The sequence below is a fragment of the Pongo abelii genome, chromosome 8 (genome assembly GCF_028885655.2).
Source record: "Pongo abelii isolate AG06213 chromosome 8, NHGRI_mPonAbe1-v2.0_pri, whole genome shotgun sequence".
Lineage (NCBI taxonomy): Eukaryota > Metazoa > Chordata > Mammalia > Primates > Hominidae > Pongo > Pongo abelii.
The window spans coordinates 16,915,496-16,943,115 of NC_071993.2; the positions used below are offsets into that span (position 1 = coordinate 16,915,496).

The following is a 27,620-nucleotide window of genomic DNA, read 5'->3' on the forward strand; positions in this document are numbered from 1 at the left end:
GCCTAGCTAACTTGGTGAAACCCCGTCTCTACTAAAAATTTTAAAAAAAATTAGCCAGGTGTGATGGCACCTGCTTGTAATCCCAGGTACTCGGGAGGCTGAGGCTGAGGCATGAGAATCCCTTGAACCTGGGAGGCAGAGGTTGCAGTGAGCCGAGATCACACCATTGCACTCCAGCCTGGGTGATAGAGTCAGACTCCATCTCAAATAATAATAATAATAATAATAATAATAATAATAATAATAATAATGCACCAATATTGGTTCAGCAATCACAGCAAACGTAACACACCAATGCAAGATGTTAATATGGCAAACTAGGAAGTGGGGATGGAGGAGAGATGTGGATCTGTACTTCCTGCTCCAGTTCTCTGTGAATCGAAAACTGCTCTTAAAAAAATAGCCTTTTTTGGCCTGGCGCGGTGGCTCACGCCTGCAATCCCAGCATTTTGGGAGGCTGAGGCAGGTGGATCACGACTTCAGGAGATCGAGACCATCCTGGCTAACACGGTGAAACCCTGTCTCTACTAAAAATACAAAAAAAAAAGTTAGCCGGGTGTGGTGGAGGGTGCCTGTAGTCCCAGCTACTCGGGAGGCTGAGGCAGGAGAATGGCGTGAACCCGGGAGGCAGAGCTTGCAGTGAGCCGAGATGACGCTACTGCACTCCAGCCTTGGCGACAGAGCAAACCTCCGTCTCAAAAAAAAAAAAAAGCTTTTTTTTTTTTTTAAGAGGGAGAACGAAGATAGCATATGCATAAGACAATTGTTTTTAGCAATACTGGCATTAGTAATATTAGTATTGTTAATTGCGTGTCAGGTACCAAATCTAAGAATGTGAGATATTCCAATTCTATCATCACCCGTATCTGTGAGAGGCACGGTTCTGAGAGGAAGGGAGGTCAAGATGAGGACTAGGAGGAGGAGTTAGGTAAAAGCCTTGCATCCTGTTATGTATTTCCACTGGAACTACCAGTGTAAGCTCAGGAGGCTGGCAGTCTCAGCACTTAAAGGGAGAGTGACTAGGAGGAGCACCAGCTCGCAACCTACTGATAATGTTTCTTGTTTTGAAAGTCTGTCAACTTGTACTGTCATTATGCACTTATCGATATAAATACTTCGATAATGTTTTTTGGAGTAGATTTTTTTAAAACTATGTATAAGTATTTTGGGAAGATGAAGGTTCCTGTTGTCCTGGTTCAAATGGGATAAGCATAGGTAGTATCCCTGAATGCATTCCTAAATTGTTACTGAATTATTAGCCCAGACAGGACAGCTACCATGGCTTCTAGAACATGACCAGGTGGCCACAGGCACTCAGCATGCTCTCTGAATTAGCCGTTATCTTCATCTCCTCCACAGGGTATGTGCATATGAGTGTCAGAAACAAGTAAGGCAAAACAGGAGAAGCTGACAACACTGCTTCTGAAGTCTGCAGGTGGGGCTTCAAATCTAAGCTCTACCACTTATTGTCTGGGTGACTTTGAGCAAGTTAATGATGCTCCCTAAATCTGTTTCCTTAACTATTAACTATATAATGACAATACATTGTGAGGTTTGAAAGATGAATCCATAGAGAGGGCTTAGCACAATGCCTGGGACGTGGTAAATGTGTGTGTGTATTATATTAATACACTCCATGCATAGATGGCATGGTACTTCAATCATATTATTATTTTCATCCTCCTAACAAAGCATGCACAACTTTGTAGAATACAAACACATAACAAATTACATAGGCATCTTTGACACACCCTAAAGACTTAAGCATTTACAGCTGTTTTATTATTTATTTATTTTGAAAGAGTCTCACTCTTGTCACCCAGGCTGGAGCACAATGGCATGATCTTAGCCCACTGTAGCCTCCACCTCCCAGGTTCAAGCGATTCTCCTGCCTCAGCCTTCCAAGTAGCTTGGATTACAGGCATGCACCACCACACCCAGCTAATTCTTGTATTGTTAGTAGAGAGGGGGTTTCACCATGTTGGCCAGGGTGGTCTCAAACTCTTCACCTCACTCAGGTGATCCACCCACGTTGGCCTCCCGAAGCGCTGGGATTACAGCAGGCATGAGCAACTGCGCCCAGCCTCACTTACAGCTGTTAAGAAAACCAAGTTACATAGACCACCATTCAAACACTGAGATTGCAAACCACATTACCATTCTCTGGTCTGCACTGTGTCCTGAAAAACTAAGAGGCGAAACCTTCTTGAAAGTAATTGCTTGTTCTGATGTGTGCCTTTCATTAGGCCTCACCCTAAAATTATAAGCTACACAGAGTCCAGAGGAATAATTAATAGATATGCAGAGAAATGGATGAAATAAGAAGGATCTTTATGAGGTATGGATACTATAACCAAAACTACCATTTAATGTACTTCAGGTTTATTCTATGTGATACATGAACCAATATTTCCCCAAAACAATCTTTTCCAGCCCCATACTTTGTAGTGTTTTAAGCTAATGTTCTAAGTTTGAAGACAAAAGAAAATGAATTAATATACGGTATACAAAGAGCTCACATCTGATCATTCCATTCTGTTGAGATTAATAGTTTTTCAGGAAACCATAAAGAAAGTGGGGAGGGTTCTGCTAATATTGATCAGATGGAGATTAAGTTGCTTCTAATGTTTTCTTCAACAGTTAAAGCTCTGCAGCCATCCTGTAAACCCAAGTTTCCAAGCTGGCAGGGCTAGCCCAATAACACGTTTTTTATATTTGCCCAACACAGTGTTTTAAAGAATTCTGAGACCAGGTACGGTGGCTCACGCCTGTAATCCTAGCACTGTGGGAGGCTGGGGCGGGCGGATCACAACGTCAGGAGATTGAGACCATCCTGGCTAACACGGTGAAACCCCGTCTCTACTAAAAATACAAAAAATTAGCCGGGCGTGGTGGCGGGTGCCTGTAGTCCCAGCTACTGGGGAGGCTGAGGCAGGAGAATAGCATGAACCTGGGAGGTGGAGCTTGCTGTGAGCCGAGATCACGCCACTGTACTCCAGCCTGGGCAACACAGCAAGACTCTGTCTCAAAAAAAAAAAAAAAAAAGAAAGAAAGAAGTCTGAAAATGAATGCCTTGAGGTAAGGCAGGCCCTAGGAGTCACCCCACCTTGGCATCCAAGCCTGGCCCTGGTGGGCCCTTCAGGGCTAGGATACAACACAGCACAGTATCACACAGCAAACCTTTCAGACACACTCAAGAGTGAACTCCAACCGGGCGCAGTGGCTCACACCTGTAATCCCAACACTTTGAGTGGCCAAGGCAGGTGGATCACCTGAGGCCAGGATTTCAAGACCAGCCTGGTCAACATGGTGAAACCCCAACCCCATCTCTACTAAAAATACAAAAAAATTAGCCAGGCATTGTGGCAGGCGCCTGTAATCCCAGCTACTTGGGAGGCTAAGGCAGGAGAATCGCTCGAACCTGGGAGGCAGAGGCTGCAGTGAGCAGTAATCATGCCACTGCACTCTACCCTGGGCAACAAGAGTGAAACTCCATTTCCAAAAAAAAAAAAAAAGTGAACTCCATTTCCACCACTTCCTGAGTGACACTGGGGACTTTATAGAACCTCAATAGCTCTCTACTTTCTCATCTATAAAATGCTGACGATAATCAGGTGAACCAAAGAGGGATGTTATGAGTGTGAGAAGCACTTACCACAGAGTAGGCACTCAGGTCTGTATCATTTGAGAACCTCTAATCTAGATGTTACGGAATGAACTATGTCTTCCAAAACTAATATGCTGAAGCCCCAACCCCAAATACCTCAACATGCGACTATATTTGGAGATGGGGCCTTTAATGAGGCGATTAAGTTAAAATGAGGTCCTTAAGGTGGACCCTATCCCAATCTGACTATTGTCCTCATGAGAAGAGGAAACTGAACAGACTGAGGGACACCAGGGACGCAGGGGGAAGATCACGTGAGGACAGCAAGAAGGCGGCCACCTGCAAGCCCAGGAGAGAGGCCTCAGGAGCAGCCAGACCTGCTGACACTGTGATCTTGAACTTCCAGCCTCCAGGACTGTGGGAAATAAATTTCTGTTGCGGAAATCACCCAGCCTGCGGTGTTTTGTTTTGCAGCCCTAGGACATTAACGAAGTAGGTACTATTAATCCTATTATTGGCCTTTTGGGCTTTGCTAGCACCTCAAACCTGAAACACTGTTTTACATCATTCAGCATCACACGCTGATGGAATCTGCTCAATGGGGACACTGCAAATTCCATTTCCTTTGACTGGAAACAAACTCTGATCAGCACTTCTCTATCAGAGGCCACATGCAATGCAGCTGTGAAACATGCCAACCTCAAAGATGCTCTATGGTTGACTGTAACATACTTGAGATTTCTTTCACTGTGAGCTACACAGACGAAATGCCATTAAGACTCCATCTCTCTACCCAAAGATAGAACCTGGCGAGTGAAGGTGGAAGAACTGTAGAGGCAGCAAAGGTCTGTGTGGAGATGAGATGCGCTGTGTCCAGCCTCCCAAGAAGCCCAGGAGCAAAACGCAGAGGCTCAACACTGACCCCTGCTGGTCACACACTTAATCTAGACCAACTGCTCCTTGGCCACATTTTTACATTATCTTTTGGTTTAAAAGATAAAAAAATTAATCCACCTGCACAAACTTGCTACCCAAAGAAGAGGTCTTTATGCTGCATTAAAAAAAAGTCATCTCTAGTCTTTTCTCTAACAATGGATCTCCTGTGTCTAGACTGTGTTTTCTTTCAACTTGGTTCATGTGAATTTATGAACAAACAATAAAGGGTATGGTTTTCAATTATTAGCCATACCAATTGTAGCACTGGTTGTAATGGCAAAGCAGTGAGTGTTATAGTTTCTTATGGTGAAAATATAACTACTTCACATGTAATAGACACCTTACAGTCATCTTAACATAACAAATAATAATGTATCACTAGATAATTTTAAAATTCAATGTAAGTCCAGGCACAGTGGCTCACGCCTGTAATCCCAGCAATTTGGGAGGCCGAGGGGGGGGGTGGATCACCTGAGGTCAGGAGTTCAAGACCAGCCTGGCCAACACAGCAAAACCCTGTCTCTACTAAAAATACAAAAATTAGCTGAGCATGGTGGCTGGCGCCTGTAATCCCAACTACTCAGAAGGCCGAGGCAGGAGAATCACTTGAACCTGGGAGGCGGAGGCTGCAGTGAGCCAAGATTGCACCACTGCACTCCAGCCTGGACAACAGAGTGAGACTGTGTCTCAAAAAATAAAAAAAAAGAAATTAAAAAATTCAATATAAACTCCCAAACGAACTCTGGTTACATAATGCCTATCATAAAAAAATTACATTGAATAAACAGTTACTGCAGGACACAGAGTATTTTAATTATTAGTGGAAAAATTCCCAGTTTTCAAAGCATGTCTGCCATTCTCAACAGAAACCTGGCCACAAGCACATCCCAACGAAAATCCTGCTGCTGTTCCCCCAGCCCCCCGCTGGGCTATGCACAGCTCTGAACTCTCCAGTGTGTGGCCATGACTGTTCCTCTTGACCCCAGCACACTGGGCCCAGCCGCCCAACTTCTCCTGGGAATTCTGACTCAGGTGAGGAATAAGGCAGTGGGTGTGCTGGTTCGACAAGACCATGGGACAGGTGGGCAAAGACCACTGAGAAGTACCATCACCAAGATTTCCAAGAAACAAAGATATTGTTTTGCATTTGTTACACCGTCACAGATAAAATGGTTTTTACAATAGTCATGCACCGCTTAATGATGTTTCACTCAACAATGGACCACCTGGGAGGCTGGGGTAGGCAGATCGCTTGAGTCCAGGAGTTCAACGCCAGTCTGGGAGAAATGGCGAAACCCCATCTCTACAAAAATTACAAAAATTTGCCGGCAGTGGTGGCATGTCCTGTAATCTACACTACTTGGGAGGCTGAGGTGGGAGGATCACTTGAGCCCAGGAAGCTGAGGCTACAGTGAGGCAAGATCACACCACTGTAGTCCAGCCTGGGCAACAGAGTGAGACCTTGTCTCAAAAAAACAAACAAACAATGGACCACAAATACGACAGTGGTCCCGTGAGATAACAATAATGTACTATATTTTTACTGTACTTTTCTATAAAGACACACATACTCATCACCGTGTTACAATTCCCTATGGGATTCCATACAATCACATGCTGTACAGGTTTGTAGCCTAAAAGCAAAAGCCTGAGTCACAAGCACACCATCTAGCCCAGGTATGTGTAGGGACATTCTGGGATGATCACACAATGACAAAATCTTATTATGCATTTCTCATAACATATCCCCACCATTAAGTAATGCATGACTGTTCTAATAATAGCAAGTATTAAGACCATCAGGTACCAGGTGGTATACTAGGCCCTTACAGATATTCACAATGACCCTATGTGGTGCTCTTATTATTCCCATTTTATAGATGAGGCACCTGAGGCACAGAGAGGTCAAGCAACTTGCCCAAGGATACACAGCTAGTAGCAAACAAAAAAGATGCTTACAAAAAAGCCACCAGGGCCACTAGCGCCGGAATGTCAGAGGACTGACAAACAGTCAAATGCCACTACTGATTCAGTCATCCCAAAGGGGCTACAACTCTTCTTTGTTTCAATGAAACATTTCCAGTTTTAACCCTATCATACAATCAAAAATAGAAGTTGTCAGTTCCATCTTGTTCCTGATAGCTGGAAACTGCTTCCCTCCGGAAACCGGGGAGAAGCCTACAGGAAGGAGACAGAGTACATGCTCTTTCTCCAGAGCTATGCTTTCTCCCTTAGCCAACCTGAATCTCTTAACTAAAAGCAGTAACATTCCTTCTTCAACAAATTTTTCCCAAGCACTATGCCAAGTAGAGACACTTCAGCTAGGCTGGATGGGATGGTGGGTCAGAAATGAGTATTCTCAAGGGGCCTCCTGGAGGAGGTGACAGGAAATGGAGTCATGGGAACAGTTAAGTCCTTCCTTCTTTCAACGAGCACTAACTGACAAGGGGGCAAGGGCTAGCTGGAGAGAGAAAAAGGAAAAGGGCTCCCTAGGCCAAGATGCAGCGTGTTTAAAAATAGAAAGGTGGGCATATACACACAACCTAGAGGAGTGAAAACATAAATAATTTTAAGGCCAGGCATGGTGGCTCACGCCTGTAATCCCAGAACTTTGGGAGGCCAAGGCGGGCGGATCACTTGAGGTCAGGAGTTCAAGACCAACCTGGCCAATATGGTGAAACCCCGTCTCTACTAAAAATACAAAAATTAGCCAGGTGTGGTGGCGCACGCCTGTAATCCCAGCTACTCGGGAGTCTGAGACAGGAGAATCGCTTGAACCCAAGAGGTGGAGGCTGCAGTGAGCAGAGATCACGCCACTGCACTCCAGCCTGGGCAACAGAGCAAGACTCCATCTCAAAAATGAAAAAAAAATTAAAAAATAAAAAAAGATTTTAATAAAGATTATAGCTAAAATTACAGGGCCTCCCCAGCTCTTTAATCTATCCCCCAAAGAAGGTAGACATGGATAGCATGTGTTCCAGGTTTAACAAGACTTTTGAGATAGCTCTTCCAGATAACCCATGATCATATTTGTTTATTATTTTTCCTGGTCCTTTAGAAAGACCACTCCTTTGAAAGTAGGTTGTTTTCAAGATTTATCTGAAAAATATTTTAGTCTAACTTGGAAAAAAAAATGATAAAGGCTTGACCACCCAGAGAAGGCAATACACTTGAAGAGATTAAAAAATCAGGAAACACTTAAATAAGAGAAATGAAAGAAAGTTCCTCCAGCTACAGCTGGGATTCTGTCTCCATGGAAACGGAAGCTGATTACAGGGCCCTTCAAAATCAACTTTATCAACCAGATGAAGACAGCTGCTGCTTGGGAAAGAGTTTCTGCAGTGAAATCTCATTAATAAAAAGAATAAAATCAGCAGCATTACGATTATGCTGGGAAGCTTTTTTTTTTAAGAGACAAGGTCTTGTTCTGTCACCTAGTAACACGATCATAGCTCACTACAAACTCAAACTCCTGGGCTCAAGCAATCCTCCCACCACAGCCTCCCTGAAAGCTGGGACTTGCACCTCACCCTCAGCTCATCTTTTAATTTTTTGTAGAGATGGGGTCTCACTCTATTGCCCACACTGGTGTTCTTGGAAGCTTTAAGGAGAATGTGTGGGCAAATTACATGCCATGTTAAAACAAAATGATGGAAAAGAAATAAATCAGGACAAATTTTAAATAAACAGCTATCTAAATCAATTAGAACCTTAGGCAAAAGTACCAAATACTACAGGTTCTAATAAGCCACACAAAAAATTCCAACACCTCATACAAATGCCTTACCCAGTCGAGTTAACAAAGCAAAGTTCTTGGTTCAGGCTGTTGACTATGTTGGAACTCGGTATGTCTGAGGCATATGGGCCTATAGCTGGATATTCATATTAATAGTTAACATTTAATGTACATTATAGGCTCTAACACTAACTAGTTAATAACTAACATTTAATGTGCATTATTGCATTTAACGCAAACCATTAAACCAGTCTTATGAAGTGGTTACTTAGGTTACCATTTGTTAAGGAACTTGAAGATCAGAGAGGTTAAGTAGCTTCTCTAAGGTTACACAGTACTAAGTAGCAGAATTTGAATCCACATCTATCCAAATCCAAGTTCCCCTGCTATGTGCTGTACTCCTCTGCCTCTCATGATAAGAAGTGAGCATTTCTAGAATCTGGCTGGACTACTAGAAAACTGTAGAACCTGTCTGATATCTGTCTCCAGCCTAAGAAGTTTTTCCCATCAGAAAGTTCTTGGTAACTAAACTCCTCAAAACATCTTTTAAAGGTAATTTGCTGTCTCTAAGGAAGGGCTGCGTTAGAAGGTGGGGGGAGGGGGGAGGGATAGCATTGGGAGATATACCTAATGCTAGACGACGAGTTGGTGGGTGCAGCGCACCAGCATGGCACATGTATACATATGTAACTTACCTGCACATTGCGCACATGTACCATAAAACCTAAAGTATAATAATAATAATAATAATAATAAAAGAAAAAAAAATAAATAAAAATAAATAAATAAATAAATAAATAAATAAAAAGAAGATACAACTCTCCCAGGAAGAAAGACAGGCACCTCATATGCTTAGTAGTACAAAACCTTACTTTTACCTTCAAAGCTTAATTCTAACCTCTTGAGAAATTAAACAAAGTAAGAATCATAAAGGGAAAGCTTGAGATGCAAGAAACAGCTATTCTCTGTACATACAAGTTAACTGTTCCCTGTGTTTAAGCTGGATACTAATATATAAAACTTCCTGGGTACAGCTAAAATTTTATCAGTAAAGAAACATGGAGGTTGGGTGTGGTAGCTCACATCTGTAATGCCGCACTTTAGGAGGCCAAGACGGGGGCACTCCTTGAGCCCAGGAGTTTGAGGCCAGCCTGGGCAGCACAGCAAGACCCCATCTCTACAAAAAAATGAAAAATAAAACCATTAGCCAGGCGTGGTGGTGTGTACCTATAGTCCCAGCTACTCGGGAGGCTGAGGTGGGAGGACTGCTTGAGCCTGGGAGGTTGAGGCCACAGTGAGCTGTGACTGCACCACTGCATTCCAGCCTGGGTGACAGAGCGAGACCCTGTTTTCAGGGGTAAAAAAAAAAAAAAATTCTGACACTTATAATTAAGGTAGCCATGTGAAGTATTTTAATACTTGTGTATATTAAGCACTGTGTCACTGTGTGTGCACTGCTGAGAAGTGAGCCCTGGTGGAGGCTCCGAAGAGCATCCTGGAACCCCCTAGGCTCCGGGGAGTCTCGAGGTCAGGGAGTTTGCAGAGAGCAGCCTTGGGTCAATGCTACAGAAGCCAGAGGATGTGGAATCTGGAAATCTCCAAATTCACTTTCACCCAACTTCCTAAAAAGTACTATTATCCTTTGGTAGCTACTTCTTTAGGAAAATTTAAGAATGATCTCGCTTTTCACCACCCAATGTTATACTGGAAATATATTTCAGGAAGCAAGTGGCTATCTTTTCTTCCTTAATAAAAGCCAAGGCTTCAAAGAGATAACGGAGCTGAACCGAAATAGCTAAGCCATTCTCCCCATTTATAAATATTACATAAAGTCTCCTCTTCAAAAGCCGAAGGGTATAAAGCTCCTCTGCTGAAAGCAGCCTCTCTTCTACCCGGTGAGAATGAGTGCTGCTGGGAGGAAGGCCATGGGGCCAAGGGTCCCGCCATGCATCATCTTCCCTATCCCCTTCTCTTTCTCCGCCGTATCAACAGTGCCCCCAATAATGACCATGGTCATGGCAGAGCCGGGCAGCGGCAGCAAGGGGCAAACTCAGATATCCAATTCCAGAGGCATCTGCTCAGTTGCTGACAGCAAGGACCCTTACGGAATGCAAGAGAACAACACACACCAAGCCTGAGAGGCTACCTAGTACACAACCTAAGTTTAATGGCACGTATTTTCATAAAGCCTATGAAACGCAAATCTACGTTTCCTCCCTTTTCCTTCTGCCAAGACATATCAATAGCATCAACTCCAACCTCTGGACCCAGGCAGGTTTTCAAACCGTGAAAACCATGAATCCACAGTAAACCTGACTCTGCCGTTCTCTCCATGCCTAAATGGCTATCCATCACCTTTCAGGGTCTCCTGAACATCTCCCTTCTTCTCTCTTGTCACATCCTGGACCTGATATCCCAAACTCACAGACCTAATCCATCCTTCTTTCATTTTCTTCATTCCTCAACTATTTTTGAGCATCTACTGTGCTCCAGGCACTATTATTTTAAAAAAAGCAAGCATGAATATTGCACAGCTTTTGTCTTCCCAATGTCCCAGCGGAGAAGAGAGACTTCTAGATTAAAAAAGAAAAAATCAGTACAATCCTGTGTGACAAGAGTCACAAAGCAACACACACGACCACCTTTACAGAGGAGGGAAGGGCTATGTTAGCTTGGTGCAGACGGATAAGGTTTTACACAGGTGGTGATGTCTAAGCTGACTCTTAGAAGTAAAAGGATTTCAGGTGCAAAAGACTGAGAAAGAGGGAAAACAGAATTTGTAAAGGCACCAAGATCTGAACGAGTAGGCTCTGGTCCAGGAAGGGCAATAGGTTCAGAATGGCTGGAATGGTAACTGCATGGAAGGGTAAGGTTGTGTTCAGATTCAGAAAGGCCTTTTACATCACGACAAGAAACGTGGAGCATTACCGTCGATAATGGACAACCTGGAGAAGTGCGGAGAGGGCTTAAACCAAAGCCACGTCAGCCTGAAGACCTGCTTTAGCTCACTTTTCACAGGTTTTTCAAATATTAGAATTAGTAGCCAACATCTAAAAATGAGCAAATTTCACATAAAAATATAGAATCTTGGTTCCTTTAAGAAAATAATCTGGCACACTGGGCCAACATTCCTATGGTGACATGTGTCTGAGTAGCAGGTGCAGCAGCTGGCCCCTTCAAGTGGGACACCTCTCATCTAGTTCATAACCGCCCCAGGCCGCCCTCACTTGGAGGCACGTTAATTTGCAATCCCTGATTTTAAGGGAGAGGGTAACACCATAGACGCGGGTTACAGGAAAATAACACTGAAAGTGACCCAGTGATTAAACTGGGCAGTGAAACTGAAGACAAGAGGGCAAGTTAGGAGGATTTCACCACAGCATGAGGAGGTGACAAAAGCCTGAACCAAGTTCGGAGAATAAATACTCAGAAGAATGTAAAGATTCAAGAAATGCTTAAAATGCTCCAGGCACAAGAATGCTTATTAATCATGGAACTTTCCTGTGCCATTTGTTCACGGACAAAGACTGTATTAGGAGACAGGAAGAAGGACTCAAAATTAATTTTCAATTTATAATTAAAGTGACTATTAAGCAAACTATGTGGAAAATCCACCTCAATGCCATACAGCAGAGACAACCGATGAGGCACAGCTGTCTGTGTGATTCTCATCGTGGACTCTCAGGATCGTTTTCCAGGTGGAACAGAACAAATCCTACTGCAAACCCTCTGCGCGAAGCCCCTAACAAGTGATGTTTACAAGCAGGGGCTGGGGTCTAAACCAGTACAATGGCTCACAGCAGGACCAGCAGTGAATTGGCAAACTTAAAAAGCCTTCCAGCTCATTCACGGGAGGGTCCTGCCCGAGAACTCACAGAGGCCGTTGACATCCAGCATGTTGGAGATGCCCCGGTCACTCATGTCCACTTCGGGCTGGTTCTTCTCCCGGCTCTCCTCCACCAACTTCTTCAGAGACTTGGACATGGTCTGCACCAAACAACAACAAAGCACGTGGGCGATGACAGCAAGCGCAGGGGCGGAAAGGAAAGGGCCTTCGCTGTCACTCTGGGGTTTCCCCAGGGTTGGAGCGGGTGGGCGTTCGAGGGCGTCCCAGGGGCTGGTCCGGGTGCGGGGAAGGGATGGGGTAGGGTAGGGGAGTGGGAAGGGTTCAGCCCCGCTGCGGCCACGCAGCGAGAAACAACCCCAAGTGCAACGCCGCACACACTCACCACGGAAGGTAGTCCCTAAGAGGGTGGGCGTGCAACCACAGGCTTCGGCAGGACGCACTCCGGGTGCCCTCACTCCCTGCAACACCGGCACTGAACAGCGAACACGCCCTGTCTCCGCGCCCCGCGCAGGCGCACACAGCGCCGCTGGCAGCTCCACGGCCGACCCTACCCATATTAGGAGAACAGCTCTCTAGACGTGGCTCCAGGGCCAGGCTCCGCCCTTAAAAGTCTGCGGAAGAGGCTGGCCAATCACGTTCGCTATTCGGCTTCGAGACCCCGCCCCACCCTGAGGATAGTTTATCCCTGTGGCGTCCACCCCACGGTTTGGGACGCTGATTGGGCCGAAGTTGGCGCGTGCGCACTAGACTTGGCGCAAGCTCAGTTGATGGGTCGAAGCCTAGAGGGCTGTGGGCGGAAGCGGGGAAGTTTGTGGCGTGACTTCTTAAGGGAGGGTGGTGGCTGAGGGTGGGTGTTGCGAAAGCTGGAAGTAAATTGCTTCCGAATGTTTCGCTTCTGTAATAGCCGCTCCACTCGCCAGAAGTTGCTACCCTGAGCCCGTCTCCACAATGTGCCTCTGAGGGACCTTGTGGGGCACGCAGCTTCCCGCCCTATTAAGAGCTTCTCCAGGCCGGGATTCCGGCGCGGTCTGCGTTTCCCCAGCGCCCCGCTGGAAATCTTTTTTGACAGGTTTCTAAGGCTGGCTTTTAGCCCTGACCCTTTTGCTCTTGAGCAGCAGGAACTACCCTCAGGGCTAGAAGCTACAAGTAAAACCATACTATTTTAAAAGTCATTTGAAAACCCCACTAAAGCGATGTGTCTTTCCCAACTAGGACTTTTACATCTGTGAAACATGACGTTCTGGCTTCCAGGAATCTCCCGCTTTCTCTTCCAAAAGCAACCAAATTTTAAATTCTAGCGAAACTGCTGCCCTCTGCCTCCCTATTTCCTGACCCAGTCTCAGTCACCCAGCAATATCCTGTGCTTCTCTCACCAAAAACCCTGTCCTGAGAGACTATTTCATACTATGGAATAAAGACTGGCACCAGGCACTTTTCTCCTATTGGTCACCTAAATTGATGATAGACGGATACCACACATATGCGTTTATATATTGTAGATTGTAGCAGGGATCAAAGCCTTAAGGAGATGTGGTAAAATAATGTAATTATAGCTCCGAACCAATTGGATAAAAAAAGGATCTGCACTCTTAAATTCTAAAGCAGGTACTTCTTGCTTGAAAAACATTCTAGATGAAAGAGTTATTCCTGCATTAGTCTTCTTTGATCTGGAACCGTCCTTGGCTTTTAAGTTTATTGAACTAGACATTATTTAAGAATACAGACCAGGTATTGTGTGGAATATCCTTTAAAGTAAATTTGATGTTCCCTTTCAGGTTATGAATTTTTGGAAAAACACCACTAAAGCGATGTGTCTTTTCCAGTGCATGATATCAAGGTACAGATGACATCGGTTTCTCCCAGTATAGGTGGTATTCACTAAGGTAAGGTAGTGTCTGCCAGGTTCTTTCACCATAAAGTTACTATTTTTTTCTTTATGATTAAAAATAATGCTGGGGGGGAGGTGCTACTTGATTACACCCCATTCCTCATCTAATTTTTACCCACAAGTTTTAGCATCCACTCGATGATTTTCTAACTTCATAATTTCATCTATACGTATTAGTTGGTAATCTCCTAATACATTTATTTCTTGAATCATTAACTCTTTTAAAGCAAAAGTCCTGTTTTGAAGCAATCAGAATTTTTCTTATTCCATCCATTTCTAATAGTGAATCTTGCCTATGTAGGCTGAAGACATATAGTACCTGTGTTAGTCGGCTAGGGCTGTCGTAACAATATGCCACAGCCTGGATGACTTAAACGACAGAAATTTCTCACAATCCTGGAAGTTCTAAATCAAGGTGCCAGCAGATTTGATTTATCCTGTGGCCTTTCCCCTGCCTTATGGATGACTGTCTTCTCTTGGTGTCCCTCCAGGGCACTTTCTCTACGCAGTCACACCCTTGGTGTCTCTTCTTCTAAGGACACCAGTCCTGTTGGACTGCCGGCCTATAATAACACCCTGCATTTGTTTCATGAATGTACTCTCTTCAAGTATCACCGAGGATAATAGTTTTTAAACCTCTCTTCTGTTCACTCAATTATGTTTCTTCAAGGGTGCATTCTTATGTGTACTTATCTAGTCTTTCCCCTAGAAAAGAAAGATTCTTCCCCTCTCTGGTGATTGATTCTTGGTTGTCCTTTTGAGTTCAAGTGTGAAGATTGGAACTGGTTTTTCTAGATAGCTGGAGTGGTCTCTTGTTTGCGTGTATTGTTTTCTTCCTAGATCCCTAGACTGATAGTTGAGTTTCTTTAGAGGCAAGAACCCAGTGTTATGCCTGCAGGTCATCACCCGGCTACCTTTGCAGGTGGAGGGAAATGGTGGATTGTGAGTGCCAGTTAGGGCAACTCCTTGACTTTGGCTTTAGCCCCTCACAGTGCACCTGCCAGCCCCACATCCAGGTAACACCTGGAACAGAGAGTCCCAGCCCTCCTGCATGTCTCTCTCGAAGTTATTTTGAGCTGCATGCCTCCATTCACTCCTGTTTCATAGGAATTTGTTTTCACTCCCATTTGAGATAGGAAAAACCAAACTGTTTTTGCTACTCTCCATTGGCTCAACACTTCTGACACCAGAGAATCCCCCACACATGAAACAGTTCTCCAGCAGACACCAGCTCGGTGTCTTACAGTTTAACTTAATTCTGATCCTGTCTACCTCAACTTACAGTCAAATCCCACAAGTTAAGGGTTCATTTCCACAAGACTTTAGTTTGACTGTCACCTATACTTCTGACTGACCAGCTATAAATCAGGGTTCCCACACCCCCTTCTCAGGTTTGATTAATTTGCTAGGATGATAGTTAGCCTGTCCAGGGTCCTGATTGCTAGCAGTGAAACTTCATGGTGACACAATTTGAAATCAGGAAACTTATCCCTTGGCCACTAGATCTGGGAAGTTGGCTCAGTGTATGTTTCACCAGATAAGAATATTAAGGTTTTTGCCTCGCGACTGGCTCAGGAAATCAAGCAAGATGGAGCTGGGAAGTGTGCTTTGTGAAGTCGGGAGGCATCAGCTGATAGTCTTGTATGGCTGTCTTGTTCTCGGCTTTATCCTCAGTGCGCTGCGTACATATCACATAGCTGATGCTCAATAAACATTTGGAAACAAGTGAATTAAATGTAAAGCAGAACCAGACGATATACGATGGGTCTTACTAATCAGAGTAGAGTCGACTCTTTTCTCCTTCTTCCAGCTGAATTACTCAAAAACTGAATTACTCAATAACTACTTCCCTTTGCTCTACATGAAAATGTCATACTCCCAAGCCTGACCATCCCTAACCCACTAAAAAATCACTGCTTATTTCCTAGATGCCCAGCCTGGAAGATTTTGTAAAGCTTCATTTTGTCTCTTTTTTTTCCTGCATTTTTAATTTTAAAATTATAAAATAATATTAACTATGCTTTCCTCAATTTCAGGTACACACCTTCCGGATATTCCAATATGCCTCCTAGAAAAGCATGCCCTTCTGAGTGGAAATGATACCATTACTCTAATGATGCAGTCCATAATCAAAGCATCATTTTTTTGACAGTGATATCATGTTAATCTTGCTTTTAGAAAAGTACTATGTCATTTCATGTTATTGTTAAACTTTCCCTATATTCTGTACCTTTGCAATTCATTTTTTGATAAAAGAGGAAGATCTTATATCTGTCACATTTCGTCTGTTACAATTGGCCCATTGTTCTAGCTTATCAAGACCTTTTGGATTTGATGGTGTTATGTATCGCATTCACCGCCCTTTCCAATATAATTGTCACCCATAAAGTTGATATATCTATCCATAATACAAAAAGAGAGCAGGAATTTTTGTTCTTGTTGTTTGTTTTTTTGAGATGGAGTCTCACTCTGTAACCGACGCTGGAGTGCAGTGGCGCAATGTTGGCTCACTGAAACCGCATCCCAGGTTCGAGCGATTCTCCTGCCTCAGCCTCCCGAGTAGCTGAATTTTTAAGGTGAGAGTATTTTGTTTATGTGGCTCCATACTCTGTCCAGAAATATTTATCTGGCATTTGAGTATTAGAGTAAGATGAAGTAATACATTCCTCAGCTTCTTTCATTCACATGGTCTCTTGTTAATGACCCTTGATTTTGCATAATTAACATAAAGCAAATCTCCTTTGTAAAGGCTTCCGCTTTTCTAGAGGCACTGAAAAACTTTATAAAAGCATTGAATTTTCTTATGAAAAGGAAGCTAATAACTACCTCAGTTACATGTCTGGCAGCATTGGAGATAAGGCTGTGCTACTGAACTTTCTACTTCTTGTTAAATGGCAAACCGTATTGTTGATTTATAACAACATATTGTGTTAAGGAATAGGCAATGGTAGTGCTTATGGAAACTTTGTACTCTTGAGCATAAATATATAATAGAGTTTGGATATTTGTCCCTGCTCAGATCTCATGTTGAGTTATAATACCCGATGCTGGAGATGGGCCTGGTGGGAGGTGTTTAGATTGTGGGGGTGGATCCCTCATGAATGGCTTGGACTATCACCTTGGTGATAAGTGAGCTCTTGCTCTGAGTTCACATGAGATCTGGTCACTTAAAGGTGTGTGGCACCTGCCCCGTACTCTCGCTGTCTTGCTCGTGCTTTCACCATGTGACATGCCTGTTTCCCCTTCGCCTTCTTCCATGATTATAAGCTTCCTGAGGCTGCCCCAGAAGCCAAGCAGATGTCAGCACCATGTTTCCTATAAAGCCTGCAGAACTGTGAGCAGATTAAACCTCTTTTCTTTATAAATTACCCAGTCTCAAGTATTTCTTTATAGCAATGCAAGAATGATCTAATACAGAAAATTGGTACCAGGAGTAGGGTTTTGTTATAAAGATACCTGAAAATGTGGAACTGACTTTGGAAGAAGGTAATGGGCAGAGGTTGGGAGAGTTTGGAAGGCTCAGAAGACAGAAAGATGAGGGAAAATTTGGAACTTCTTAGAGACTGTTTAAAAGTTGTGACTAAAACTCTGGTAGTGATATGGATAATGAAGTCCAGGCTGCCAAGGTCTTGGATGGTAATGAGGAACTTAATGGGAACTGGAGCAAAGGTGACACATATTATGCCTTAGCAAAGAGCTTGGCTGCATTCTGTCCATGCCCTAGGGATCTGTGGAAGTTTGAACTAAAGAGTGGCAACCTGGGGTACCTGGTGGAAAAAATTTCTAAGCAGCATAGTGTTCAAGATTTGGGCTGGCTGCTTCTAATAGCATGTACTCAGGTGTGGAAGCAAAGAAATGACTTCGAATTGGAATTTATATTAAAAAGGAAAGCAGAGTGTAAAAGTTTGGAAAATTTACAGCCTGGCCATATGGCAGATAAAGAAAAAGCTTTTTCAGGAGAGGAATTCAAGCAGGCTGTGGAGCATCCACTTGCTAGAGATATTTGTGTAACTAAAAATCAGCTGCTAATATCCAACATAATGGAGAAAAGGCCCCAAAGACATTTCAGAAACCTTTGCTGAAACCCCTCCCATCACAGGCCCAGAGGCCTAGGAGGAAAGAATGATTTCATGGGCCAGGCCCAGGGCCCTGCTTCCCTGCACAGGCTCAAGACAGGGCTCCCCACACCCTGGTCACTCCAGCTCCAGCTATGGCTCAAAGGGGCCCAGGTACAGCTTGGGCTGCCACTTTGGAGAATGAAAGCCATAAGCCTTTGCAGCTTCCACGGGGTGTTAAACCTGCAGGCACACAGAGTACGAGAGTGGTAGATTCTTGGCAGCTTCTGCCTAGATTTTGGAGGCAGTATGGAAGAGCCTGGGTTTTCAGGAAGCAGCCTTCTCCAGGGGAAGAATCCACACAGAGAACCTCTACTAGGGCAGTGAAGCAGGGAAATGCGGGGTTGGAGGCCCCACACTGAGTTCCTCCTGGGGCACTGCCTAGTGGAGCTGTGTGAAGAGCGCCACCATTCTACAAGAGAGTGGACAATACTCAGAGAAATTAAAATAACCAGGAGAGTACAGGGTCCTGGGGATAAATGAAGAAAAGGTTCAGCATGGCCAGGAGAAACAGAAGTTTGAGGCAAATGGGAGGGAAATAGAGAATTCAGAGGTTACAGCAAATTTCTCTGTAGTTAAGGTAAGGTCTTTGGAGAAGCTCAGATTGACCTAGGGGCATGGCAAAAGGTAAACATAGGTGAGACTTGGGCCTGGCTTTGGAGGAGTATAGGAAAAGCAGGTACATCTGTATGGTAAGGAGGAGAGTCATACTACTACTAATTGACATAGAAGCTAGCATTTACCGATTACTTAATATGCACCAGGTATTGTTCTGAGTCTTTACACATATATACTTAATTATTGCAACCCTGTGAGACAGGTAAAATAATCCCCTTATACAAATGAAGAAACTGAGCACAGAGAGATTGTGTAAGCACTTAACTAGTACAGTTAAAATTCAAACTCAGGCAGCTTGGCTCCAGAACTGAAGCTCTGGAAGATTCATATATATGTTGAATTCTTTGCCAAAATGTAAAAATTAAACTTGAAAATTTATACATGCCCCATAGTGAAAGACAGAGTTTTAATAAGTCAAAAAATTAATGCAGCATAATGGTATACAATTCAATAATGTTTATTATGCCTAATTGAACATTCACAGGAAATTTATGTTTCTATATTATCATTAACTTTTGTTGTTCTTGTTGTCATTTTTGAGATAGGGTCTCAGTCTGTCACCCAGGCTGGAGTACAGTGGTTAATTCACAGGGTTTCACTGCAGCCTTAACCTACTGGGCTCAAGTGATCCTCCTGCTTCAACCTCCTGTGTAGCTGGAACCACGGGTGCATGCCACCATGCCTGGCTAATTTTTTGATTTTTTGTAGAAATAAGGTCTGACTTTGTTGCCCGGGCTGGTCTCGAACTCCTAGGTTCAAGCAATCCTCCCACCATGGCCTCCCAACGTGCTGGGATTATGGGTATGAGCCACTGCCCCGGCTATTATTATTAACTTTTAAAAATGTATGTCACATATGCCATAATCATTTCCAACTCTTTCAAAGTTTTTTTAAATTTCAGCTCAAAATATTAGAATGAAATGCACACTCAAGACTAAAGAAGCTATATTCTATGTTTGAGAAAATGTACAAATATTGATTCTTTTCTTTTTTGAGATGGAGTCTCACTCTGTCACCCAGGCTGGAGTGCAGTGGTGTGATCTCAGCTCACTGCAACCTCTGCCTCCTGGGTTTCTAGCAATTCTCCTGCCTCAGCCTCTCGAGTAGCTGGGATTACAGGCACCTGCCACCACGCCTGGCTAATTTTTATATTTTTAGTAGAGATGGGGTTTCACCATGTTGGCCAGGCTAGTCTCAAACTCCTGACCTCAGGTGATCCACCTGCCTCGGCCTCCCAAAGTGCTGAGAATACAGGGGGGTGAGCCACCATGCCTGGCCTACAAATATTGATTCTGTCCACGGTTTGGTGAAAAACCATACAAGTTCAGCTTATTCTCTGTGGCATCAGCAGGGGTCATGTATAAAGATGGCAGAGTCCTGTCCAGTGTGCTGCAGAGGGAAAGTGCTGAGTGAACACAAGTTGTTACCCACTTAGCTGTCCCAAGTTAATCGGAATGCGGATGGATGTCGTGCATAATCAGCATGAAACTTTATGAAGACCTGATTTGAGGAAGCCATGAAGGGAGCTATGCTGGTGTCCTAAAATTGAAAAAAAAAAGTATCAAATTAATATATTTCACATATTTGAACGTTTTTCTAGAAATGTTAGCCTAGTAACAAAGTACCACATAAAGAAACTTTATAGAATTTATGGTGAACCTGCATATATTTATTGAAGTAACCTTGCAAAGAACGAATGCAAATGCTTTATAAAGGAATATTTCTGGGCATGGGGAGTTGAGGGAAAATGGGGAAGGACTGCTAATGGGTACAGGGTTTCTTTTGGGGGGTAATGAAAGTGTCCCAAAATTGGCTGTGCTGATAATGGCCACACAGCTCTGTGAATCAACTAAAAACCACTGAATTGTATACTTTAAGGAGATGAATTGGATGGTATGTAAATTGTATCTCAATAAAACTGTTATCAAAAAACTTGAACTTCTTATTCAAGTTCTTACTGCAAATTTAATTTTTCTGAAACAAACGTATATAATTAAAATGATCATATTAAGTAAAATATAGTATTTTCATTCTCAATGTTTATAGTTTCCTCTTGAGATTTATTTTCATATACTTCTGTGGAACAGTATGTGTTTGTGTGTGTGTTGGGGGGATAGATGGGTCCCCGTTGTCTTTCACTTTCTAGTCACTCATTTGGCAAATATTGATCAAGGCACTGCCATGCTGCAGGTATTAAGAAGACATTAAAAAATGAGCAAAATAGGCAAAAAGCCCTGCTCTCATGAGGCTTACATGACTGGCTTTTCCTCCCTCAGCCGCACCCCAAGTCATCAAAACACAGGCTTATTTCCAAGATACTCACTTACTCAAGTGAGTGTAGATTTTTTTTTCTGTAAGAAATACATCAAGGAATATACAATATTTTTATTCCTATGCACATCTACTTTTTACTTCCATTTTAATCTGCTTCCAAATTTCAACAACTTCTTTTATATTGACAAACTAGTATGTCAACAGACAGTCAACAGAAGTTTTAGAATCTCCTTTGATTCTCCTTGTTTGTCCCGTTATTCTTTCATTTGCTAGATGTTCATTTTCTGTAGCTGCAAGGGATATAAGATTTCCCTGCGAACAATGGTATTTACCATAATATAAAATATCTCCAAATCAGGGTTTGTGTTTATATTAGCAAAATAAGGAGCTACCTCTGTATGTACATTGTATTTATTTAAATACTGTATGTATATAAATATTACAAATTTAACAAACATTTACATGCATATTTACATACATAAAAAGTTGAATTGTATACTTAAGGAGTATACATACAAAAGTATACAACTTTTGTATGTATGTAAATATGCTTGTAAATATGTATGTATGTAACATGTAAAAGTTGTATGTATATAAATATTAGGAAAATATTACCACTTACAAAAAGTTGTAAGTATGTAAATATTAGCAAAATAAGAGCTACCTCTGTATTTCATGTTTTATATTTTTTCATTTATGTTTAACATTTATAAAGTGTTAAATCAGTGGTACCTTTAAGAAAAAAAAATTACATATGAAATTCTATCCACATTTATAAAAGAAAATGTAAAACTAGGAAAATACTATAAACACCAACAGTTAAAAAAATTGATGTACCTCACTGTATACTTCACCTTAACATGGCATTGGATTAAATGGCCGTCACTTCTCTCAGTAACTCGGTTTATACTTGTTCAGTATAAACCTGGACTCGGTTTATACAAGTCCAGGATATACTTGTTCTTTCCACCTTATGGGAGTGTCACTGTGGGGATCAAACGGGGTTGTATGTTTGCAAGCCACTGAAAACCATGCCCACAAAAAAAACCCTACCAATATAAAGTCACGGTATTGTTAAAATTGTCTCTTTTCCTACCTTTTGAAATGTCTGTAAATTTCGATTCAATGTCTAAGAGCTGATGAGCTTCTAAATCTGATGTGTGGTACATTTACTGGGGTCTGTCTCTCTGTGGGCCTTCTGTGCATCCCCGTGATACAGTGTCTGCTGGTCCTGTGATTACCATTTCTCACCAAGTAATGTGACTGTATGTATAAAGATATCACTACCAAAAAGTTTATTAAGTGTTGTCTGTAGTTGCAAAAAGTTCAAGAGACCTAAATGTCCACTTAGAGGGGCTTCATTAAATAAATTAGGCCGCACTTATGCAATGGAATACTCTCCAAAACTTAAATATGATGCACCAGTGTTTTTATTGATATAAGATGCTAATGATTTATTGGTAAGTGGAAAAAACACACCATCAAACAGTAAAAAATATACATGTAAAAATACATGCAAATATATTCAAAGAAAGTTGTTAAGAATATATGAGAATGCCTAGGGTTTTAGAAAAATTAGACTATTTTCTGATACTTCTGAAAACAGCATTTATCCATTTTATAAATAGTAAGTTATATTTTAAAAACCATCTGGATTTCCAGCTGATACAGTTCTCTGTCTAGTTTGATTACAAAGTCTAAGTGATTAAAGGGCAGAAAAATCAGAAACAGATACCCGCTTGCCAACAGCCAATTTTCCCTTACTTACTCTCTTGTTTTCTGAGATGGAGTCTGGTTCTGTCGCCCAGGCTGGAGTGGAGTGGCGCCATCTCGGCTCACTGCAACCTCCGCCTCCCGGCTCAAGCAATTCTTTTGCCTCAGCCTCCGGAGTAGCTGGGATTACAGGCGTGTGCCACTATACCAGCTAATTTTTGTATTTTTAGTAGAGACGGAGTTTCCCCATGTTGGCCAGTCTAGTCTCAAACTTCTGACCTCAAGTGATCCACCTGCCTGGGCCTCCCAAAGTGTTGGGATTACAGCTGTGAGCCCTTACTCTCTTTAAGTATCTACTTGCACATCAAATGAGAGGATCGTAAGCACAGATGCCTGCAATATTTAATCAACGTCAGATTCTGAGTTGTTTAGGGAAGATATCAGAGCTTTACAAAAACAAACTATCAGTCACCATTTCTTCAAAGAATTCCTGCAATTTTCAGCAAGAAGTAGATAAAGTAGAGCCAAGTGTCCAAATTTTCTATAGTTCTATTTATGCAGAAATAAACATGGGTATTCAACCTTAGGCAGTGCACTGACGTCACAAAGGGAGCTTTTTTAAAAAAACAGCATGTTGGGACTCCTCCCTGGGAAATCCCGATTCAGTGGGTTTCCATGGGAACCGGAAGTCTGATGTAAGTAACTCCACAGGTGATTCTGACTCAGAGCCGACTTTGGTAACTCTTAATAGTAATTTAAAGCAATGTCCACCAGATGGCACTCATGCTCCCAGAATAGAAAGGCAAGTCGGAAAACTGCTCAATTTGTTAAAGGCTGTGCTTCCACCTCTGCAAGTGTCTGCCTTTAGAAGTCTACACTAGGCCGGGCGCGTGGCTCACGCGTGTAATCCCAGCACTTTCGGAGGCCGAAGCGGGCGGACCACCTGAGGTCAGGAGTTCGAGACCAGCCTGGTCAAAATGGCGAAACCTCGTTTCTAATAAAAGTACAAAAATTAGCTGGGTGTGGTGGTGGCGAGTGCCTGTAATCCCAGCTACTCAGGAAGCAGAGACAGGAGCTTTGCTTGAACCCGGGAGGCGGAGGTTGCAGTAAGCCGAGATCTCGTGCACCACGGCACTCCAGCCTGGGCGACAAGTGTGAGATTCCGTCTCAAAAAACAAACAAACAAAAAAAAATTCTACACTAAGTGACTCTTATCATTGTCTAAAAATAACAAATGAGAATATAAAATGTTTGTTTTACTCACGCTTCCGCAGTATGGTCCAGAGGATGGAGAGCTGGCATTGGGCCCATCGTAGAGTGTGAGATAGTTCTGGACACAGTCTCCTGGATCGTCAATGCTGATGAAGTAGAAGTTGACGGTGACAAGCCTTCCAGCAGGAGCAACGAGGGCCCACTCGCAGTGCGTGTTGTTTGGGTACGTGCCTGGATAGCCGGGGCTGGTGAATGAGCCTCTGTCTCCATAAAGAGTTCCACCACATCCTGCAAGGAAAACAGGACAGGAAGTTTGATTCAACAACATATAAGCCGTCCAGTCTGGCTTGTTAGGCAATAAGACTTTATTTTCTTAAGGTGCTGACACTCTGCAAGAATAATGGAGGCAGAAACCCCTTTTCGTGTTCCTCTTCTTTGGGCTACACCCTTTCTCCTCCCTTCGCCTCTCTTCCCATCGCCACCTCCACCTCTTCCATCCTCCACACACGTGCCTTTGCCTGCATATCACAACCCAGGGACAGCTTCCTCCAGGACTGTACTTTGAAAACTGGGGGTTGAGAGCAGAATGGAAAAAAAAAAAAACAAAAAAAAACAACGTGATAAAGTAACTGTGGGAGAAAATTGAGTTGTTGTCTGTGTGCTTTCAATGGTGTAGAGATCTTTGCATGCCCAGAGTTGACGCTAGTGATGTGAGTGAAGTAAAATTAGAAGTAAACTTCAGTGCTAAACCAAGAGGGAGTGTGTTATTGTAGGTGATGGCAGGAATGACTTCATTATAAAAGTGACTTTACCAAGCTAATCACTGACATACTTAAGGTCAAATACTTCAAGTTTTGGTGTTAATTTGTTCAATTGGTTAATCTGTATACGAAGGCTGTCATGATTTAGACTACATATCTGTGGAGATCCAGGTCATCTCTGGGACAGGAAGAAGCTGGCTGGCACAGTTACAGAGCACGTGGCTGGGCCTCTGACCACCGAGGTCTAATCCCGCCTCCACCTCAGTCTAGTGGAGTATTTTGGGCAACTCATTAATCTTGGTGGGTTTTGTTTTGTTTTTTTTTTTTTGAGGTGGGGTCTTGCTCTGTCGCCCAGGATGGAGTGCAGTGGCACGATCTTGGATCACCACAAGCTCCACCTCCCGGGTTCATGGTGGATTTTTTGTTTGTTTGTTTTGAGACAGTCTTGCTCCGTCACCCAGGCTGGAGTGCAGTGGTGTGATCTCGGCTCACTACAGCCTCCATCTCCCAAGTTCAAGTGATTCTCCAGTCTCAGCCTCCCGAGTAGCTGCGATTACAGGCATGTGCCACTACACCCAGTTAATTTTTGTATTTTTAGTGGAGATGGGGTTTCACCATGTGGGCCACACTGGTCTGGAACTCCTGACCTCAGGTGATCCACCTGCGTTGGTCTCCCAGGGATTATAGAAGCGTGAGCTACAGTGCTTAGCTTAATCTTGGTGTTTTATTTGCTCGTTGATAAAATTTGAGCATTGGAGGCCATCTTTAAGCTTCCTTTGGGTGCCAAGATTCTGTTACCCATGATTGTCTTAATAGAACCCTTCTCTGAAGATATTTAAAGTGAGTTCTGTTTATCTTTCTTATTTTGAAGGTATTTTGGTATTTTGGGACGTTTCATAAAGGTATTCCTCCTCTCTTGAATTAAATGTATTGACATGACTTAAATTTTCTTTAGTTGTTTGATAAATAGCCAACCAAAAATGTGAGAAGATACTTACTACCCTAAAAAAAGCAATTTCTCTCCAGGACTGCCAAGAAATGTCAGGGCCTGCGAGAAGCACAACCACTCATATATATGCCAGAATGTGTTCATAAGTTGGATTTTTGGTAAAAATTTTTCTTTAAATTCTCAAAGAACTTCCTTGATGTTCAAGCCAAAGTCAAAAAGTCTAACAAAATTTAATTTCCCAAGGAATTTTTGAATCTTCCTACCTTACCTTATATATGTTTCATATATAAATACATATTCTTTTATAAACAGAAATAATGAATAAATGTAGAATTTAAAGTAATCTGGCTGGGCGCGGTGGCTCATGCCTGTAATCCCAGCACTTTGGGAGGCTGACATGGGCGGATCACCTGAGTTCAGGAGTTTGAGACCAGCCTGGCCAATTTGGGGAAACCCCGTCTCTACTAAAAATACAAAAATTAGCTGGGCGTGGTGGTGCGTGCCTGTAATCTCAGTTACTTGGGAGGCTGAGGTAGGAGAATCACTTGAACCCGGGAGGTGGAGGTTGCAGTGAGCCAAGATCACGCCACTGCACTCCAGCCTGGGTGACAGAGCGAGACTCCATTTCAAAAAAAAAAAAAAAAAAAAGTAATCTGTACTTTCATTGTTAAAAATCTCTTTTCTTAACATAAACTAATCAGGTACACAGGTAGGTAAAAATATAAAGTTACTTTGCCTTTTTCTATTAGACACCTCATGTTTTTCTCACACTGCTTTCCCGTACAAAGTGCAAATGTCTTACCAGAGGGTGATGAAGTCCAGATGATTTCATATCCACGATCAGAAGTTACACTATCACTCTTAAATCGTAGGTATAGTTCATTATTTTGAGAGAAGACAGGGTTTGGCAGCAGAGCTCCACAGTACTTGCCCAGTAATGGTGAATTGCTGTTACTTCCATTTCTCACCTTCAGGAAGGAGTCATTCATGATTAACCTTACACTTTCTTCTCTAAGGTATATACATTAAAATGGGAGACAATGTGAATGATGAAATTGTTTGGAAAAGCTTTGTCTTTTTATACAGTTAAGAATGAAGGGTCTTCTGAAAATACATGCAGAAGTCACCTTCACTTGCAAGGGGGAAAAATGTTCCATGTGTAGATCAAAAAACATTTGCATTTGGATTCAAAAATATCTATTAACCTATAGCAATTAAAACACCAGGCAACTTTTTTATACCATAGTTTGTGCTCTGATCCTGCAGCCTTTGCTTCCGGGGAAACAATTTGGAGAATGTAGATAAAGTGAATTTTTAAAAGGTGGAGATGGTTGGGGGCAATGTTGCCTGCTCTGTTTCCAGTCAACTATTATATGTTTTTCATTGTGTTTGTGTGTGTGTGTGTGTGTGTGTGTGTGTGTGTCTGTGCACATGTTTCCCATTGAAAATTACTTGGCTGTAAAGAGGCTATGAAAAAATACAATGCAAAGTATAATAAAGTTCAGAACGAAAGGAATTTCTGTATGGGCAAAGGACAGAATTATAAATCTATACAATGTCTGTTGTTAAATGTGTTTTACAAACACATTCTGAGGCCTTGTTGCTTTTTTGTTTCAACTCAGTTTTGAGTAGACACATATAAAAACAGGAGATGAGTCAGTGTTTTAGGGGGAGAGAGAACCACACTGTGAACTGAACCCCTTTGTCTCCCCCAGCCTGGCTCCTACCCTGTATTCACAACCAGCCCTGCTTCCGGGAGGGCTCTTGAGGCTTCTTAGGGAAACGTTACACAGGCAATGTATGTTGGAACCAGCTGACATGCGGAAATGCTGATTTTACTGATCTATGTATTCAAAATACTGGAAGTTCCTCTGTTCCTTTTATAATTCCATGGTTTAAACTTTGGTTAATTGCTGGTATCTTAAGTCACAGAGTTAAGACACCTTGCTGGGCTGTGTTGATCA

The 27,620-nt window shown here is 42.7% G+C and overlaps 2 protein-coding genes across 4 annotated transcripts in view; both read right to left on the reverse strand.

Annotated features, from left to right (window-relative positions):
- RSU1 (Ras suppressor protein 1) overlaps nucleotides 1-12,709 on the reverse strand; it is a 221,536-nt gene extending 208,827 nt beyond the window's left edge. Inside the window, exons 1-2 of one of the 2 annotated variants that reach the window (XM_009245150.3) lie at nucleotides 12,509-12,709; nucleotides 12,155-12,266 (exon numbers count right to left, since the gene is read on the reverse strand). In XM_009245150.3, the coding sequence (XP_009243425.1) occupies nucleotides 12,155-12,263 (109 nt within the window). In that variant the 5' untranslated portion in view covers nucleotides 12,264-12,266; nucleotides 12,509-12,709. 2 annotated transcript variants of the gene reach the window in all.
- Nucleotides 12,710-19,185: 6,476 nt separating this feature from the next.
- Nucleotides 19,186-27,620, reverse strand: part of CUBN (cubilin) — a 307,275-nt gene continuing 298,840 nt past the window's right edge. Inside the window, exons 64-66 of one of the 2 annotated variants that reach the window (XM_054522000.1) lie at nucleotides 26,459-26,624; nucleotides 23,999-24,234; nucleotides 19,186-20,286 (exon numbers count right to left, since the gene is read on the reverse strand). In XM_054522000.1, coding sequence (XP_054377975.1) covers nucleotides 20,179-20,286; nucleotides 23,999-24,234; nucleotides 26,459-26,624 — 510 coding nt within the window. In that variant the 3' untranslated portion in view covers nucleotides 19,186-20,178. The remainder of the gene's footprint in view (nucleotides 20,287-23,998; nucleotides 24,235-26,458; nucleotides 26,625-27,620) is intronic. The other variant, XM_024254068.2, reaches the window with a different exon arrangement.